This window comes from Pristiophorus japonicus, chromosome 24 (genome assembly GCF_044704955.1).
Source record: "Pristiophorus japonicus isolate sPriJap1 chromosome 24, sPriJap1.hap1, whole genome shotgun sequence".
Lineage (NCBI taxonomy): Eukaryota > Metazoa > Chordata > Chondrichthyes > Pristiophoridae > Pristiophorus > Pristiophorus japonicus.
The window spans coordinates 18766643-18787362 of record NC_092000.1 but is presented as its reverse complement, the minus strand read 5'-3'; the positions used below and the strand labels follow the sequence as shown (position 1 = coordinate 18787362).

Below are 20720 nucleotides of genomic sequence, written 5' to 3'. Positions count from 1 at the left end.
GCTCAAGAGGGCAGAATTCGAGGAGCGCAGACATCTCGGGGGGTTATGGGGCTGGAGGAGATTACAGAGATAGGGAGGGGCGAGGCCATGGAGGGATTTGTAAACAAGGATGAGAATTTTGAAATCGAGGCGTTGCTTAAGCGGGAGCCAATGTAGGTCAGCGAGCACGGGGGGTGATGGGTGAACGGGATTTGGTGCGAGTTAGAACACAGGGCAACGAGCACAGGGGGCGATGGGTGAGCAGGACTTGGTGCGAGTTAGGACACGGGGCAGTAAGCACAGGGGGCAATGGGTGAGCGGGACTTGGTGCGAGTTAGGACACAGGGCAACGAGTACAGGGGGTGATGGGTGAGCGGGACTCGGTGCGAGTTAGGACACGGGGCAGTGAGTACAGGGGGTGATGGGTGAGCGGGACTCAGTTTGAGTTAGGACACAGGGCAACGAGTATAGGGGGTGATGGGTGAGCGGGACTCGGTGCGAGTTAAAACAGGGGGCAGTGAGCACAGGGGGTGATGGGTGAGCGGGACTCGGTACGAGTTAGGACACGGGGCACTGAGCACAGCGGGTGATGGATGAACGGGACTCGGTGCGAGTTAGGACACGGGGCACTGAGCACAGGGGGTGATGGGTGTGCGGGACTCGGTGCGAGTTAGGACACAGGGCACTGAGCACAGGGGGTGATGGATGAACGGGACTCGGTGCGAGTTAGGACACGGGGCACTGAGCACAGGGGGTGATGGATGAACGGGACTCGGTGCGAGTTAGGACACAGGGCACTGAGCACAGGGGGTGATGGGTGAGCGGGACTCGGTGCGAGTTAGGACACAGGGCACTGAGCACAGGGAGTGATGGATGAACGGGACTCGGTGCGAGTTAGGACAGGGCACTGAGCACAGGGGGTGATGGATGAACGGGACTTGGTGCGAGTTAGGACACAGGGCACTGAGCACAGGGGGTGATGGGTGAGAGGGACTCGGTGCGAGTTAGGACACAGGGCACTGAGCACAGGGGGTGATGGGTGAGCGGGACTCGGTGCAAGTTAGGACACGGGGCAGCCAAGTTTTGGATTACCTCAAGTGATGGATACCCGACAGTTCGGAAGTGGAGCGAGTTCCGCTCGGAATTCCTCACCTTGTCACTTGTCCTCGAAATCCCAGTTACGAAGAGCAGCTGTGCCAGGAAAAAGCTCAGGCACAGGTTGGCGTGGATGGTGCGAGTCTCGCGCTGGATGGACCGGCAGAAGGCGAATGTGACGATGGAGATTGCGAGACAGGCGAGCGACACGCTGACCCCGATGAGAGTGATAATGTGAAGGGCTAAGTCAACCTGCAACAAACAACAACAAGCACTAATTGACAAGCAGCAACCTAGGAATGCCACACCATTTTCGCTGCAGATTATTGGGGCAGAAAGTGCAACCTGAAAAAATGTCGACCAACTTACCAGGTGGTCCGCGAGGTTCGGGCTCTTGTGGTCCTGGGGCTCCAGGCGTAGGCCTGTATAAAGATCCTCGTATCCCAGGACACAGCCGCCTTTAACATAGCAAGTCGTCCCAAGGAGCCTCACCGGACCAGTGTGGCACTGAGCCACAATAAGGAGAAATTAGCGCAGGTGAGGGGGGAGCTGCTTTATGCAGAGGATTGTGGGGATCCGGACCTCGCTGCCTGGAAGAGTGGTGGATGCAGAAATCCTCACCACTTTTCAGAGATGGTTGGATGGGCACTTAAAGTGCCGTAACCTGCAGGGTTACGGACCTAGAGCTGGTAATTGGGATTAGACTGGATAACCTCTTGTTGGCCGGTGCAGATATAATGGTAAGTTTTTGTGGGCTGCCCCGACCTGTGTGAGAACACCACCGCAGGTCGGGGCTATAAATAGAGCTGGAGCGCCGGGCCCTGGAACAAGTTCCAGAGCTTGGGGCCCCGGCAACAAAAGGCACGGCCACCAATGGTTGTGCGATTATAATCAGGGATTCTCAAGAGGGCAGAATTTGAGGAGCGCAGACATCCCAGGGCCGGAGGAGATGACAGAGATAGGGAGGGGCGAGGCCATGGAGGGATTGAGAATAAGGATGAGAATTTTGAAATCGAGGCGTTGCTTAACCGGAAGACAATGTAGGTCAGCGAACACAGGGGGTGGTGGGTGAGCGGGACTTGGTGCGAGTTAGATCACCTCTAGTTTACGTCGGGTGGAATGTGGGAGGCCGGCCAGAAGTGCGTTGGAGTAGCCAAGTCTAGAGGTAACAAAGGCAATGATGAGGGTTTCAGCAGCGGATGAGCTGAGGCAAGGGGAAGAGATGGGATAATATGAACTATTTGGCCTTTACCAGTGATATTTCGTATCAAGGTTATGCAGAGACTTTACAAACCGGACGTTACCTGCATTTTATAGGGGGCCGTTAGAACGGCGAAGCTTGCCAGGTGCACACACCCGCATGTTGTCTGGCTCCCGCTGGAGATGATCACCTTGCAGCCCCTCGGAGACCAGAAACTTCTCTCATTGGTATGTTCCCAATAGACACACAGTGGGATTTTGTTCGAACTTCTTTCCTGCGTCAAAGAACCAAGCAGTTGTTATTTTGATTATTCTAAGCATCGTCATTACAATCCGGAGATCGGAAGCGGAGCGGAGAGGACAGACGAGGCACAGAGGTCAGGATCGGCGGGATCCGGAGATTGGAAGCAGAGAGGAGCGGAGGTTGGGATCGGCGGGATCCGGAGATCGGGACCGGTGGGGTCCAGAGATCCGAAGTGGAGAGGAGAGGAGGAGCGGATGTCGGGACGGATGAGGTCCAGAGGTTGGGATGGACGAGATCCGGAGATCGGAAGCGGAGAGGAGAGGTCGGACGAGGCACAGAGGAGTGGAGAGGTCGGAGCCCAGAGGTGGAGCAGTGTGGACAAGACCAAGGGAAGGCACAGCACGGGCCCATAGCGAGGCTGTGAGGTGGTGAGGCTCACATTGCGGACTATGAATTCCACGTAGGGAGAGGTCCTGTGGGAGGGAGGAAGGATGGAGGACAGTAGGAGTATGTTTGAGCTTGTGTGTATGTATTGGCACATACAGCGGAGTCTGGTCTCCTGTCGTCTTGGATCCCCTTGCCACTGGACCCAGACCTAGCTCTGTCAAGCCCGTGTGGTGGCTGGTGTGCAACGGTCACCCCACGTTAAAAGAATCCACGCACAGGCATCTTCCACCGTTTAAAATGAGTTCATCAGTCACCTCAGTACTCATTTTTAGTGTGGAAGCAAGTCATCCTCGACCCCGAGGGACTGCCTATGATGTGTTATGTTATCATATTTAGAAACGGGGACTTTGATTTTTACAATTATTTAAAAAGACAACAAAAAGACATTGTTTTAGAAGAATATAATACTTTATGAAATTTTCAAAACAAATGTGGCGTTTATTTATTTTAAAAATGCTGGAGTTGGGATTTTCTTCCCAGCTTTCCCCTCATCCTCGTCTCAAGAGTTTGACTCAGTTCCATGGCTGTTCTTCACTGGTGACCGAGGCAATGCGTGGCCTTCGACACTGAGAGGCAGCACAGACGATCCTGCCCTCAGCCGCGATCCACACACAGCAGGAATAGTGATCAGGAGCTGCATTCCAGCCCAGAGGCACTGAGGCAAATTATAGCAACACAACAGCAACCCCCACCCCCCCCTCCCCACCCAGGTTAAGATCAGCTTACGATGAAGTGTCATAGAATGGGTGTCCTTATTCATGTGTTTCTAGGTAATCCCTCAAGATAATAGGGTCCAAAGACTGTCATCCCGCTCCCTCACCCTTAACCCCGCCCCTCCTCCACCTTTATCTCCATCCCCCTCCCTCACCCTTAACACCGCCCCTCCTCCACCTTTATCTCCATCCCCCTCTCCCACCATTATCCCATCCCCTTCCCCACCTTAACCTCGCCCTCTCCACCACCCTTAACCCCGCCCCTCCTCCACCTTTATCTCCATCCCCCTCTCCCACCATTATCCCATCCCCTTCCCCACCTTAACCTCGCCCCCTCCACCACCCTTAACCCCGCCCCTCTCCCACCATTATCCCATCCCCTCCCCCACCCTTAACTCCACCCCTCCCCCATCCTTAACATAGAAACATAGAAAATAGGTGCAGGAGTAGGCCATTCGGCCCTTCGAGCCTGCACCACCATTCAATATGATCATGGCTGATCATTCAACTCAGTACCCCATTCCTGCTTTCTCTCCATACGCCTTGATCCCTTTAGCCGTAAGGGCCACTTTTGAATATATCTAACAAACTGGCCTCAACAACTTTCTGTGGTAGAGAATTCCACAGGCTCACAACTCTCTGGGTGAAGAAGTTTCTCCTCATCTCGGTCCTAAATGGCTTACCCCTTATCCTTAGACTGTGACCCCTGGTTCTGGACTTCCCCAACATCGGGAACATTCTTCCTGCATCTAACCTGTACAACCCCGTCAGATTAAGCCTACTATAATATCCATTATTAATAATAATTACACGCGTACTTATGTGTCAGCTGTGGCTCAGTGAGTAGCACACTCCCCTCTGAGTCAGAAGGTTGTGTGTTCAAGTCCCACTCCAGGAGCTTGAACACATAAATCTAGACTGACACTACAATGCGGTGCTGAAGGAGTGCCGCACTGTCGGAGGGGCCGTCTTTCAGATGAGACGTTAAACCGAGGCCCCGTTGGCTCTCTCACATGGGCGTACAAGATCCCACGCGCTATTTCGAAAAAGAGCAGGGGAGTTCTCCCCGGTGTCCTGGGACCAATATTTATCCCTCAATCAACATAACAAAAAAACAGATTATCTGGTCATTACCACATTCTGTTTATGGGGGCTTGCTGTGCACAAATTAGCTACTGCGTTTCCTACATTACAACAGCGACTACACTTCGGCTGTTTGGGGCTTCTGGTGGTCATGAAAGGCACTATATAAATGCTGCTGTGTCCTCTGGCTCATGATCCTTCCGCCAATGGGAACAGTTTCTCTCTATCTAGACCCCCTCATGATTTTGAGCACCTCGATCAAATCTCCTCTCAACCTTCTCTGCTCTGAGGAGAATCCCAGCTTCTCCAGTCTATCCACGTAACTGAAGTCCTTCATCCCGGGAACCATTCCGGTAAATCTTTTCTGCACCCTCTCTAAAGCCTTCACATCCTTCCGAAAATGTGGTGCCCAGAATTGGACACAATACTCCAATTTAGGTCAAACCAGTGTTTTATACAGGTTCATCATAACTTCCTTGCTTTTGTACTCTATGCCTCTATTTATGAAGCCCAGGATCCCGTAAGCTTTTTTAACCACTTTCTCAACCTGCCCTGCTACCTTCAACGACTTGTGCACATATACTCCCCGGTCTTTCTGTTCACGTACCCTCTTTAGGATTGTACCCTTTAGTTTATATTGCCTTTCCTCATTCGTCCTGCCAAAATGTATCACTTTGCACTTTTCTGCGTTAAATTTCATCTGCCACGTGTCCGCCCATTCCACCAGCCTGCCTGTGTCTTCCTGAAGTCTATCACTATCTGCCTCGTTGCTCACCTTACTTCCAAGTTTTGTGATATCTGCAAACTCTTTGTGTTGACTATGTAACTACGTACGATGTACCACCTGAGGGCGCTGCTGTTGGAGGCCCCAGGGGTTAGCTGCCCAGGTGTGCAGGGGCATATATAAGGCAGTCGGCCATGCTGCCCCTCACTTTAAAGTCATATTAAATGGACTGAAGTCACACAGCTCTTACACACAGTGCAAGGCCTCGTGGAGTTATTCGATGGTAATTGCAGACATAACAACTGGCGACGAGTTACAGATCACAAACTTTTACGCAGTCATGGCTGCCATTGGTGTTTTAGAAAAGTATGCAGAGGGTGAAGATTGGGAAGCCTTTATCGAGCAGCTTGACCAGCATTTCGTGGCCAGTGACCTGGACGGCGAGGCACTGGAAGGAAAACGCAGGGCGAATCTGTTGACCAGCTGAGGGTCCACGGCCTACGGCCTCATCAGGGATCTGCTTGCACCAGTGAAACCAACGGAGAAGTCATACGCAGAGCTGCACACGCTGATTCGGGAACACCTCAAACCAACGGAAAGCATCCTAACGGCCAGGTATCGCTTCTACACACACCGCCGCCGGGAGGGCCAGGACGTGGCGATGTATGTCGCCGACTTAAGACGGCTCGTGGACCGTGTGAATTCGCGGGATTTTTGAACGATGCATTGCGAGACGCTTTTGTGATGGGCATAGGCCACGAGGATAGCCTTCGCAAGCTACTGGCTGCCGGAACTGAAGAAGGCCATCACCATAAGCCAGGCGCTCATGTCCTCGAGTCGCAATACCATGCAGATGACTTCCTACCAGAATCGGAGCTCACTGGCAAGTACTGTACGTAAAATAACGCCGATTGCACCAGAACTGTTGAACCAATAAGAGCTGTACAGAGCAGAGCCTACATGCCTGCTGCTGCCATGCCGCCAAGGGGCGTAAATGCGAAATCATTGGCACAATGCTGGCGTTGCAGGGGTAATCATGGGGCCCATCAGTGTCGATTTAAAGATGATGTGTGAAAAAGCTGCAGAACAAGGGGCCACCTCCAGCGAATGTGCAAACGTACGGCGACTCACCGCGTTGCAATGGAGTCGGCAGAAGAGCCCCGATTCAGCGTGGATCACAAAGGACAAGCTGGAGAGGCAACTCAGCTCGAGGGAGCAGTGTATGGGGTGCACACCCTCTCCACAAAAAGTCCTCCCATGATGAAAAAAGTCAAATTAAATGGCGTTCATGTCTCCATGGAGCGAGTCAGTCAATTATGGGGCAACAACAAAGCACAAAGACCCAAGCTGAGCCTGATTCAGATAAAGCTGCGCATTTACACCAAGGAACTGATCCCAGTTATCGGCAGTGCACACGTAAAAGTATCCTATGATGGAGAGGCACAGGAGCTGCCACTGTGGATTGTACCAGGCGATGGGCCAACGCTGCTTGGCAGAAGCTGGATGGGGAAGAGTCGGTGGAACTGGGAAGACGTCAGTGGACGATGCTTCCTGTGCTCAAGTGCTGAGCAAGTTCCCATCTTTATTTGAACCAGGCATCGGCAATTTCACAGGCGCCAAAGTACAGATCCACTTGGTCCCCGAGGCACGGCCTGTTCACAAGGCTCGAGCGGTCCCTTACATGATGAGGGAGAAAGTGGAGATTGAATTGGACAGACTTCAACGCGAGGGAATTATTTCGCCAGTCGAGTTCAACGAGTGGGTCAGTCCGATTGTACCAGTACTGAAGAGTGATGGCACGGTCAGAATCTGCGGCGACTACAAAGTAACGATCAACCGAGTCTCGTTACAGGACCAGTACCCACTGCCCAAAGCTGATGACCTTTTTGCGACATTAGCAGGCGGAATGGCGTTCACCAAGCTGCATCTAACCTCCGCTTACATGACCCAGGAGCTGGTTGAGTCATCGAAAAAATGAACATGCATCAACACGCACAAAGGACTGTTCGTGTACCACAGGTGCCCGTTGGGGATTTGCTCAGCTGCTGCCATATTCCAAAGAAACATGGAGAGCTTGTTGAAATCAGTTCCGCGCACTGTCTTATTTCAGGACAACACCCTCATCACTGGCCGCGACACCTCCAAACAGCTGCACAACCTGGAAGAAGTTGTAAGTCGACTAAACAGAGTTGAACTCCGGTTGAAACGATCCAAATGTGCCTTCCTGGCGCCAGAGGTAGAATTCCTGGGGAAGAAGATTGCGGCAGTATCGGACCCACGGACTCGAAGACAGAGGCCATCAAGAATGCACCCAGACCACGAAATGTAACGGAGCTGCGCTCGTTCCTGGGACCCCTCAACTATTTCGGTAACTTTCTTCCAGGATTGAGCACCTTGCACAAGCTGTTACGCAAGGGAGATGACTGGGCTTGGGGTAAAAATCAGGAGGCCGCCTTTGACAAGGCCAGAAAACTGCTGTGTTCGGATAAGTTGCTGGTATTATATGACCCACGTAAATGTCTAGTTTTAGCATGTGATGCATCGTCGTACGGTGTCGGGTGTGTTTTGCAGCAAGCCAATGCAGTGGGCAAGCTCTAACCGGTTGCGTCCAGAAGCCTATCTGTCATGTATTTAATTGTTATTGTAATTTATGTATAAATTGACTTAAGTTGTATATTGTGAGAATATTGACCATTAGGTGGTGAATTTGTGGGAGCGAAGTGGAGGAGAGCCCAGTCACTATAGATAGTCCGGACAGGCCAAAGACACCACAAACAACAGACACTCAGGCCAACCCCAACAACCAGAGCCCCAACTCAGACACTCTACAAGGGAGCATAAACCACCAGAGAGACTCAACCTGTAATCCCAATAAGACTTTGGGGGGAAGGTGATGTCATGTATTCAACTGTCATTGTAATCCATGTATAAACTGACCTAAGTTTTACACTGTGAGAACAATGACCACTAGGTGGTGAACTTGTGGGAGACACTCCTAACCTGGACTTTCAGGTATAAAAGGGAAAACTCCACCCACCTTCATCACTTGAGTGCTGGAATAAAGGTTACTGGTCACAGAGTGACCTTCTCTCTAGCATAGACCTTGTGTACATTTATACTGTATCGTAAGTACATATCACTATCAAAGGCCAAAAGAGGCTACAGCATGGTCGAAAAGAAGGCTTTAGTACCAATATTTGTTTGGACTCAGGTTCGAGTTAGAGATGGACCACAAGCCCCTAATCTCACTGTTTTCGGAAAGCAAAAACATAAACACCAATGCTTCATCTTGAATCCAAAGATGGGCACTAACACTGTCTGCCTACGACTATGTGATCTGCCACAGGCCAGACGCTGAAAACTGCGCCGATGCTCTCAGCTGAATTCCTTTGCCCACCATCGGGTGGAAACGGCGCAGCCCGCAGATCTGCTGCTGGCCATGGATACCTCTGATAGCGAAGGGTCACCCGTAACGGCCCGCCAAATTAAGACCTGGACCAGCCAGGATTCTCTGCTATCCCTTGTAAAAAGTTGTGTCCTCAATGGGGGCTGGCCAGCGATCCCTGGAGACATGCAAGACGAGATCAAGCCGTTTCACCGTCGTAAAGATGAAATGTCGATCCATTCAGATTGCCTCTTGCGGGGCAACTGTGTTACCTTGCCAAAGAAAGGCAGGGAAACATTCATACGTGACCGACACAGCACCCACCCAGGCATAGGCATGATGAAGGCTATCGCCAGGTCCCACGTCTGGTGGCCCGGCATTGACTCGGACCTGGAGTCGTGTGTGCACCAGTGTAACACATGCTCACAACTGAGCAATGCTCCCAGAGAGGCTCCACTTAGTCTCTGGTCCTGGCCCTCAAAACCATGGTCCAGGATCCATGTGGATTATGCGGACCCCTTTCTGGGAAAGATGTTCCTGGTTGTAGTGGATGCCTACTCCAAATGGATTGAATGTGTTAATAATTGCATCCAGCATGTCTGTAGCCACTATTGAAAGCCTCAGGACCATGTTTGCCACCCATGGCTTCCCCGACATTCTTGTCAGCGACAATGGTCCGTGCTTCACCAGCTCAGAATTCAATGAATTCATGACCCGTAATGACATCAAAGCATGTCAGATCTGCTCCGTTAAAGCCCGCATCCGACGGCCAAGTGGAGCGGGGAGTCCAAACCATAAAGCAGAACTTGAAACGTGTCACGGAAGGCTCCTTACAAACCCACCTGTCCCAGGTACTGTTCAGCTACAGGACACGACCCCACTCACTTACCAGGGCTCTCCCTGCAGAATTACTAATGAAACGAGCACTCAAAACCAGGCTCTCCTTAGTGCACCCTGACCTCATTGATCAGGTGGAAACCAAGCGTTATCAGCAAAACACGTACCATGATCGCGCGGCTGTATCACGCGACATCACTGTAAATGACCCTGTGTTTGTGCTGAATTAAGATTAGGGCACCAAATGGGTCGCCGGCACTGTATTAGCCAAGGAGGGGAATAGAGTGTTTGTTGTCAAACTGCTTAATGGTCAAATGTGCAGAAAACATTTGGACCAAACCAAATTACGATTCACAGATAACCAGGAACCACCGGAAGAGGACCTCATCTTCAGTGACCCACCGACACACGCCCAATCGACAACAGACCTCGCTGCCAACCACGAGGATGATCCCACCATCACCAACAGTCCACCCAACCAGTCGCGCTGCAAGACAGCAGTGGCCCAACCAACTCACCCAGGCCAGAAGCAACACTCAGTCAACCAGGGAGCACAGGGCTCCGGGTTGCCTTAACCTTTAAACTAGCTTGGCAGGGGTATGGGAACCCAGGAGAGGGCTCTGAGCTAGTTAGAGTGGGTGAGAGCTCAGATGAACAGAACCCCAAGAAAGAATGCAAAAGGTAGGAGGCAACAGAGCAGAGTAACACTGGGGTAAGTGTAAACCACAAGGTGATAGGAAGGGACAATATGTATGAATATAAAGGGACTGCAGGAGGGGTCAAAACTAAAAATCATGGTTTAAAAACTAGTATTAAAACATTTTACCTAAACGCACGCAGCATTCGAAACAAAATAAATGAGTTGACGGCACAAATCATTACAAATGGGTATGATTTGGTGGCCATTACAGAAAACTTGGTTGCAGGGTGGCCAAGACTGGGAATTAAACATACAGGGGTATCTGACAATTCGGAAAGATAGACAAGAGGGGAAAGGAGGTGGGGTAGCTCTGTTAATAAAGGATGATATCAGGGCAGTTGTGAGAGATGATATTGGCTCTAATGAACAAAATGTTGAATCATTGTGGGCGGAAATTAGAGATAGTAAGGGGAAAACGTCACTGGTGGGCGTAGTTTATAGGCCCCCAAATAATAACTTCACGGTGGGGCGGACAATAATCAAGGGAATAATAGAAGCATGTGAAAAAGGAACGGCAGTAATCCTGGGGGATTTTAACCTACATATCGATTGGTCAAATCAAATCGCACAGGGTAGCCTTTGAGGAGGAATTCATAGAATGCATACGGGATTGTTTCTTAGAACAGTGTGTTACAGAACCTACAGGGGTGCAATCTATCTTAGGTCTGGTCCTGTGTAATGAGACAGGAATAATAAATGATCTCCTAGTAAAAGATCCTCTCGGAATGAGTGATCACAGTATGGTTGAATTCGTAATACAGATTGAGGGTGAGGAAGTGATGTCTCAAACAAGCGTACTATGTTTAAACAAAGGGGACTACAGTGGGATGAGGGCAGAGTTGGCTAAAGTAGACTGGGAACACAGACTAAACAGTGGCACAATTGATGAACAGTGGAGGACTTTTAAGGAGTTCTTTCATAGTGCTCAACAAAAATATATTCCAGTGAAAAAGAAGGGCGGTAAGAAAAGGGATAACCAGCCGTGGATAACCAAGGAAATAAAGGAGAGTATCAAATTAAAAACCAATGCGTATAAGGTGGCCAAGGTTAGTGGAAAACTAGAAGATTGGGAACATTTTAAACCATGGCAAAGAATGACTAAGAAAGCAATAAAGAAAGGAAAGATAGATTACAAAAGTAAACTTGTGCAAAAAATAAAAACAGATAGTAAAAGCTTTTACCGATATATAAAACGGAAGAGAGTGACTAAAGTAAATGTTGGTCCCTTAGAAGATGAGAAGGGGGATTTAATAATGGGAAATGTGGAAATGGCTGAGACCTTAAACAATTATTTTGCTTCGGTCTTCACAGTAGAAGACATAAAAACCATGCGGAGGACCTTGAGACAATCACTATCACTAAGGGGGTAGTGCTGGACAGGCTAATGGAACTCAAGGTAGACAAGTCCCCTGGTCCTGATGAAATGTATCCCAGGGTATTAAAAGAGATGGCAGAAGTTATAGCAGAAGCATTCGTTATAATCTACCAAAATTCTCTGGACTCTGGGGAGGTACCATCGGATTGGAAAGCAGCTAATGTAACGCCTCTGTTTAAAAAAGGGGGCAGACAGAAGGCAGGTAACTATAGGCTGGTTAGTTTAACATCTGTAGTGGGGAAAATGCTTGAAACTATCATTAAGGAAGAAATAGCGGGACATCTGGATAGGAATAGTGTAATCAAGCAGACGCAGCATGGATTCATGAAAGGGAAATCATGTTTAACTAATTTACTGGAATTCTTTGAGGATATAACGAGCATGGTGAATAGAGGTGTACCGATGGATGTGGTGTATTTAGATTTCCAAAAGGCATTCGATAAGGTGCCACACAAAAGGTTACTGCAGAAGATAAAGGTACGTGGAGTCAGAGGAAATGTATTCGCATGGATCGAGAATTGGCTGGCTAACAGAAAGCAGTGAGTCGGGATAAATGGGTCCTTTTCGGGTTGGAAATCGGTGGTTAGTGGTGTGCCACAGGGATCGGTGCTGGGACCACAACTGTTTACAATATACATAGATGACCTGGAAGAGGGGACAGAGTGTAGTGTAACAAAATTTGCAGATGACACCAAGATTAGTGGGAAAGCGAGTTGTGTAGAGAACACAGAGAGGCTGCAAAGAGATTTAGATAGGTTAAGCGAATGGGCTAAGGTTTGGCAGATGGAATACAATATCGGAAAATGTGAGGTCATCCACCTTGGGGAAAAAAAAACAGTAAAAGGGAATATTATTTGAATGGGGAGAAATTACAACATGCTGCGGTGCAGAGGGACCTGGGGGTCCTTGTGCATGAAACTCTTTTGGAGTTCACCTGCAAAAACATAAAACATTAAGCGGTGCCACCCGACCTGGGTGACACTCCAGACATTTACAAGGCCCTTTTTTTCCCCCCCTTTTTTTTTTTGTGTTTTTCTTTTTTTGGTTTTTTTTTTGGGGCACTAAAATCACAATTTTCCCCAGTGCCCCCTATAAAAGGGAAGGGGGACACTAAAAGCACCGGCAATTAAAACAAATTAAACTTAAAAACGTAAAATCAAATTAAAATTTGGTTGCCGGGCGTGATGATGCACTCCAGTCCCTCCGGTGCCCACCTCTCGCGGAAGGCCGCGAGCGTCCTTGTGCATGAATCCCAAAAAGTTAGTTTGCAGGTGCAGCAGGTAATCAGGAAGGCGAATGGAATGTTGGCCTTCATTGCGAGAGGGATGGAGTACAAAAGCAGGGAGGTCTTGCTGCAACTATACAGGGTATTGGTGAGGCCGCACCTGGGGTACTGCGTGCAGTTTTGGTCACCTTACTTAAGGAAGGATATACTAGCTTTGGAGGGGGTACAGAGACGATTCACTAGGCTGATTCCGGAGATGAGGGGGTTACCTTATGATGATAGATTGACTAGACTGGGTCTTTACTCGTTGGAGTTCAGAAGGATGAGGGGTGATCTTATCGAAACATTTAAAATCATGAAAGGGAAAGACAAGATAGAGGTAGAGAGGTTGTTTCCACTGGTTGGGGAGACTAGAACTTGGGGGCACAGCCTCAAAATACGGGGGAGCCAATTTAAAACCGAGTTGAGAAGGAATTTCTTCTCCCAGAGGGTTGTGAATCTGTGGAATTCTCTGCCCAAGGAAGCAGTTGAGGCTAGCTCATTGAATGTGTTCAAGTCACAGATAGATAGATTTTTAACCAATAAGGGAATTAAGGGTTACGGGGAGCGGGCGGGTAAGTGGAGCTGAGTCCACGGCCAGATCAGCCATGATCTTGTTGAATGGTGGAGCAGGCTCGAGGGGCTAGATAGCCTACTCCTGTTCCTAATTTTTATGTTCTTCTGTTCTTATACCCTGTAATCAACTCACATCAAAGACTTGGGTGGTGGGGGGGGGAAATGATGTCATGTATGCAAACTCTTTGTATTCACTATGTCACGATGTACCACCTGAGGGCGCTGCTGTTGGAGGCCCCAGGGGTTACCTGCCCAGGTGTGCAGGGGCATATAAAAGGCGGTCAGCCATGCTGCCCCTCACTTTACATTCGTATTAAATGGACTGAAGTCTCACAGCTCTTACTCACAGTGCAAGGCCTCGTGGAGTTATTCGATGGTAATTGCAGACATAACATGCCACGTGTCCACCCATTCCACCAGCCTGTCTATGTCCTGCTGAAGTCGATCACGATCCTCCTCGCTGCTCACTATACTTCCAAGTTTTGTGATAACTGCAAATCTTACAATTGTGCCCTGTACACCCACATCGAAGTAATTAATAAATAGCGAGAAAGGGAAAATATATACACTTGCAAGAGAAAAAAAATTGCAGGGCTACGGGGAAAGGGCGGGGGAGTGGGATTGACTGAGCTGCTCGTGCAGAGAGCCGGCACGGGCTCAAAGGGCTGAATGGCATCCTTGTGAGTTGTAACCGTTCTATGATTGTATGATTCTATGTCTGTGCTTTTCATTTCACTGGAAAGGAAAGTGAAACCGACACTTCCAGCCTTCTGGCAGAAACTTAACGGGCAAAAGCTAAAAGTTAATATCAAGAATGAACCCTTTCTTTACGGAGGTCAGCTTTGGCTCAGTACCCCACACCATGCAGTTACCTCCATGAGCCATGGATGGATGGAGGTCTGAAGTACGCATCACTCGCAAATAACCGCTCACAAGATTGTTCAAAATGGCGGCGCGGGAACCCACCTCCAAGTGCCTCAAGGTGAAGTTGACGGGCTCGCTCAACTCGACCTCGTGTCCGGCTCCCGCCGCGATTGTCACCACGTCAGAGTTCAGCCGGTAATCCCTGCCCATTTTTTCCAGCTTCCCGTTTTCTCCGTCCGCAAAATCTCCATCCAAAATGGTCGCCAGGTTGCCGTAGGCGATGAAGGCGACCGCAGTGGCGGCGGCGGCGCCTGGTGAGAAGAAATGGTGGCACGGCTTAAGAACCATGCGTAGCACCCCGAGCCGACGGGAGGATGAGAGCGAGCGGTTTGAAGCACTCGGCGCGCCGGGGCCACAATCGCGACAGCTTTAGGGGACGCGCACCGTGCGGCCGACCGCTCGCGAGGTGATAGGTAAAGGGGAGACGGTGCTGCTGGTACAACAAAAAAAATCGGCAATTGGTGCTTCGAAGGGGGGGGTCCGTGCCGTGAACAGTCAGCACGGCACGCTGCGTGAGTGCCATGCCGTTGGCACGGCAACCCACACTCCCCAGTGGCTCCAGGGATGTCCATTTTTATTTTGCTGTAGAGTTTGCAGCTTGGGCCTGCGATATCTTTAGGTCAGGCCGCAGCTGTGTGGGGAGAGAAGTAGGAGTTCAACGGCCCCGATATTTACGGGGAGGGAGCGGGGGAAGGAGGAGCTCTCGATGGGAAACCCGGAGGTAAGGCCTCCCTCAGACACCCTGCATAGATGTTCTCACCAGGTTTCCTGCCCGTCGAACGGAGAAGCCTGCGGACAAGGCCGCAGGTGGGCAGCAGAGAGAAGGGAGGGTGGGACCGTGTTGTGGGCGGTGGGGTGAGACTTACTGCAATTACATAGGGCCCTGGTGAGACCACACCTGGAATATTGTGCACAGTTTTGGTCTCCTTACCTAAGGAAGGATATTGCCATTGAGAGAGTGCAACGAAGGTTCACCAGACTGATTCTTGCGATGGGAGGATTGACCTATGAGGAGAGATTGAGTAGACTAGGCCTATATTCTCTAGACTTTAGAAGAATGAGAGGTGATCTGATTGAAAATTCTTACAGGGCTTGACAGGGTAAATGCAGGGAGGATGTTTCCCCGCGCTAGGGAGTCTAGAACCAGGGGTCACAGTCTCAGAATAAGGGGTCGGTGATTTCGAAAGAAAGACTTGCATTTATATAGCGACTTTCATGACAACCGGACGTCTCAAAGCGCTTTCCAGCCAATGAATGTACAATGTAGTAGCTGTTATAATTATGGACTGAGATGAGGAGGAATTTCTTCATTCAGAGGGTGGTGAATCTTTGGAATTCTCTGCATCAGAGGGCTGTGGAGGCTCAGTCGTTGAGAGATCGATAGATTTTTGGATATTAAGGGAATCAAGGGATATGGGGATAGTGCAGGAAAGTGGAGTTGAGGTAGAAGATCAGCCGTGATCTCATTGAATGGCGGAGCAGGCTCGAGGGGCCGAATGGCCTACATCGGCTCCTAATTCTTCAGAGGATGGGATCGCGGGGAGGGGAGAGCGTGGAGACTTGTTCTGCTCATGGGTCACATGGACATGCTAGAGTGGGAAAGAATAGAAAGAAATAAAGACTTTATAGCGCCTGTTATGGACGTATCAAATCGCTCTACAGCCAATGAAGTACTTTTGGAGTGTAGTCACTGTTGTAATGTGGGAAACGCGGCAGCCAATTTGCGCACAGCAAGCTCCCACACACAGTAATATGATAATGATCAGATTATCTGTTTTTGTTATGTTGATTGAGGGATAAATATTGGGCCCCAGGACATCGGGGAGAACTCCACTTCTCTTCTTCGAAATAGTGCCGTGGGATCTTTTACGTCCACCTGAGAGAGCAGACGGGGCCTCGGTTTAACGGTAATAGTTAGGGGAGCAGACTACGGGCAACAGATCGCCTGTAGTAAGGAAGTGGGGCTCGCTCAGAATGGACTGAAAACTCTCACAGCCACACCTGGCACCTCTACAGCCGCTTACAGTAACAGAGCTGCTACCTAAGTGGCCACAATGGGAGAGAAAGGGGGAGAGAGATGGAAAGAGACCCACCTCTTTGGTCAAGCGTTTGGTCACCTGTCCGAATGTCCCTTTCTTTAGATTGGGTGTCCATTTCCTTTTTGTCTGAAACGGTGCGGGCCGCCTTACTTCGTTCAGAGGTGCTATATAAATGCAAGTTGTTGTTGTAAAAGTAGCCAGTGTTACCTGATTGTGTCCCTCCAGCGACTGTTCTCCAGTAAAGCTCCATGGCGTTGTCTCTCACGTTTAGCGTTAGTCTTTCATTCTCTGAAACGTCTCCTCGATGAACCCGTACTTCAAGCTCTGAGAACATCAACAGAAACGTGGTTTATCCGTTAAAGGTCATCTCGGATTAAATTGTACGTTTAAACTCAGCTAAGGCGTACTCAATTAGCGAACTCAATTTTGCTTAAATTTGTTCATGGGATGTGGGCGTCGCTGGCAAGGCCGGCATTTATTGCCCATCCCTAATTGCCCCTCGGGAAGATGGTGGTGGTGAGCCGCCTTCTTGAACCGCTTCTTTTAGCGGTTTTGAACAGCCGAGTGTCTCGCGAAGCCATTTCAGAGGTCAACCACTTTTCTGTGGGCTTGGAGTCACATATAGGCCAGACCGGGTAAGGGCAGCAGATTTCCCTCCCTAAAGGATATTAGTCGATCCAGATAGTTTTTTTTTTAACGACAATCTGGTAGTTTCATGGTCACCATTACTGACACCGGCGGGTAGAAATTTGGTCTCGCCCAGTTTGGAGGCAGTAACAGTTTGGAGGCGGGGCCAAGCACTGAAGTCCCGCCCCTCTCTAACTATTCGGGTTACCACCCATGGAAGGAAGTGGAGTGCTGAATCAGGCACGAACGGGACGGACACCTCAGCAGAGATACACACTGGGCCGTGCAGCACTGCCGTGTCCGAGGAGCCCCTCCCTCACTTAAAGGGACAGGCCCCTCGCTGCCGACTCTGCGAATGTAAAAGGGACCGACCTGGGCCACTGTGGAGCGGGGAGCCGTGCGATGAAGCAGATCGCCGGGGCTGAGCGATCGCGGCCAGGACCCAGCGCAGGAAACGGAGCAGCAGCGGGAAACCCAAGGTACGTTTTCCTTGTAGTTTCACTCGGCCACCTCGCCTTTAATCGACGTCCCGGTTACGGCCGGCCGCCCGATTCGCGCCTCCTGCAGCCGCCGGTGTTTGCGCCCGGCGCTGCCACAGGGGGCGGAAGTGAATTTTGGGTCCGGGGCACTAACGGGGCGTTGATGTCACGATCTCCGGGCGCAACGCTGTAGCACCGCCGCTAAACTCACGGCCAATATGGCGGGGGGGGCATTAACAGCACCATTCCCAGGCAGTAACTCATTTGCCCACCCGTTAGCGCCCCCCGGTGGCGCAAATGAGTTAAATTTCTATCCCCATCTTTTTAATTCCGGATTTATTTCATTAACTTAATTTAAATCTCTCAGCTGCCCTGGTGGAATTTGAACGCATCGTTCTGGATCAGCAACATAAATACAATGGTACCGTTTACAGCACAACGCAAGCAAGCAAGAAAGACGCGCATTGGTATCGTGCCCTTCTCGATCTCAGGGTGTCCCAAACATAGAAAATAGGTGCAGGAGTAGGCCATTCGGCCCTTCGAGTCTGCACTGCCATTCAATGAGTTCATGGCTGAACATGCAACTTCAGTACCCCATTCCTGCTTTCTCGCCATAACCCTTGATCCCCCTAGTAATAAGGACTACATCTAACTCCTTTTTGAATATATTTAGTAAATTGGCCTCAACAACTTTCTGTGGTAGAGAATTCCACAGGCTCACCACTTTCTGGGTGAAGAAGTTTCTCCTCATCTCGGTCCTAAATGGCTTACCCCTTATCCTTAGACTGTGACTCTTAATTCTGGACTTCCCCAACATTGGGAACATTCTTCCTGTATCTAACCTGTCTAAACCCGTCAGAATTTTAAACGTTTCTATGAGATCCCTTCTTATTCTTCTGAACTCCAGTGAATACAAGCCTAGTTAATCCAGTCTTTCTTGATATGTCAGTCCCGCCATCCCGGGAATCAGTCTGGTGAACCTTCACTGCACTCCCTCAATAGCAAGAATGGCCTTCCTCAAGTTAGGAGACCAAAACTGTACACAATACTCCAGGTGTGGCCTCACCTGTAGTAACATCTCCCTGCCCCTGTACTCAAACCCCTCACTATGAAGGCCAACATGCCATTTGCTTTCTTAACCACCTGCTGTACCTGCATGCCACCCTTTAGTGACTGATGTACCATGACACCCAGGTCTCGTTGCACCTCCCCTTTTCCTAATCTGTCACCATTCAGATAATAGTCTGTCTCTCTGTTTTTACAACTAAAGTGGATAACCTCACATATATCCACATTATACTTCATCTGCCATGCATTTGCCCACTCACCTAACCTATCCAAGTCACTCTGCAGCCTCATAGCATCCTCCTCGCAGCTCACACTGCCACCCAACTTAGTGTCATCCGCAAACATGGAGATACTACATTTAATCCCCTCGTCTAAATCATTAATGTATAATGTAAACAGCTGGGGCCCCAGCACAGAACCTTGCGGTACCCAACTAGTCACTGCCTGCCATTCTGAAAAGTACCCATTTACTCCTACTCTTTGCTTCCTGTCTGACAACCAGTTCTCAATCCATGTCAGCACACTACCCCCAATCCCATGTGCTTTAACTTTGCACATTAATCTCTTATGTGGGACCTTGTCGATAGCCTTTTGAAAGTCCAAATACACCACATCAACTGGTTCTCCCTTGTCCACTCTACTGGAAACATCCTCAAAGAATTCCAGAAGATTTGTCAAGCATGATTTCCCTTTTACAAAGGTCTGTACACAACTCCCACTAGTGTTTTCTGCCCTTTGGTATTCCGTAGCTGCACCTATACCGATTCCACATCATCCAAGCTAATGTCTTTCCTTACAATTGCATTAATTTCTTTAACCAGCAACGCCACCCAGCCTCCTTTTCCTTTCTGTCTATCCTTTCTAAATGTTGAATACCCCTGGATGTTGAGTTCCCAGCCTTGGTCACCCTGGAGCCAAGTCTCCGTGATGCCAACTACATCGTATCCGTTAATAAGAACATATAAGAACATAAGAATTAGGAGCAGGAGTAGGCCATCTAGCCCCTCGAGCCTGCTCCGCCATTCAATAAGATCATGGCCGATCTGGCCGTGGACTCAGCTCCACTTACCCGCCCGCTCCCCATAACCCTTAATTCCCTTATTGGTTAAAAATCTATCTATCTGTGACTTGAATACATTTAATGAGCCAGCCTCAATTGCTTCCTTGGGCAGAGAATTCCACAGATTCACAACCCTCTGGGAGAAGAAATTCCTTCTCAACTCAGTTTTAAATTGGCTCCCCCGTATTTTGAGGCTGTGCCCCCTAGTTCAAGTCTCCCTGACCAGTGGAAACAACCTCTCCACCACTATCTTGTCTATCCCTTTCATTATTTTAAATGTTTCTATAAGATCACCCCTCATCCTTCTGAACTCCAACGAGTAAAGACCCAGTCTACTCAATCTATCATCATAAGGTTACCCCCTCATCTCCGGAATCAGCCTAGTGAATCGTCTTTGTATCCCCCCTCCAAAGCTAGTATATCCTTCCTTAAGTAAGGTGACCAAAATTGCACGCAGTACTCCAGGTGCGGCCTTACCAATACCCTATACAGTTGCAGCAGGACCTCCCTGCTTTTGTACTCCATCCCTCTCGCAATGAAGGCCAACATTCCATTCGCCTTCCTGATTACCTGCTGCACCTGCAAACTAAGTTTCATGCACAAGGACCCCCAGGTCCCTCTGCACCGCAGCATGTTGTAATTTCTCCCCATTCAAATAATATTCCCTTTTACTGTTTTTTTTCCCAAGGTGGATGACCTCACACTTTCCGACATTGTATTCCATCTGCCAAACCTTAGCCCATTCGCTTAACCTATCTAAATCTCTTTGCAGCCTCTCTGTGTCCTCTACACAACCCGCTTTCCCACTAATCTTAGTGTCATCTGCAAATTTTGTTACACTACACAATGTCCCCTCTTCTAGGTCATCTATGTATATTGTAAACAGTTGTGGTCCCAGCGC

General features: G+C 49.5%; 1 protein-coding gene across 1 annotated transcript in view; it reads right to left on the bottom strand.

The window, feature by feature from the left end:
• Positions 1-20720, bottom strand: part of LOC139237769 (adhesion G protein-coupled receptor E1-like) — a 75512-nt gene that overhangs the window by 30472 nt on the left and 24320 nt on the right. The window contains exons 7-10 of the mRNA XM_070866953.1: positions 16793-16909; positions 14589-14797; positions 2379-2549; positions 1132-1326 (exon numbers count right to left, since the gene is read on the bottom strand). Coding sequence (XP_070723054.1) covers positions 1132-1326; positions 2379-2549; positions 14589-14797; positions 16793-16909 — 692 coding nt within the window. The remainder of the gene's footprint in view (positions 1-1131; positions 1327-2378; positions 2550-14588; positions 14798-16792; positions 16910-20720) is intronic.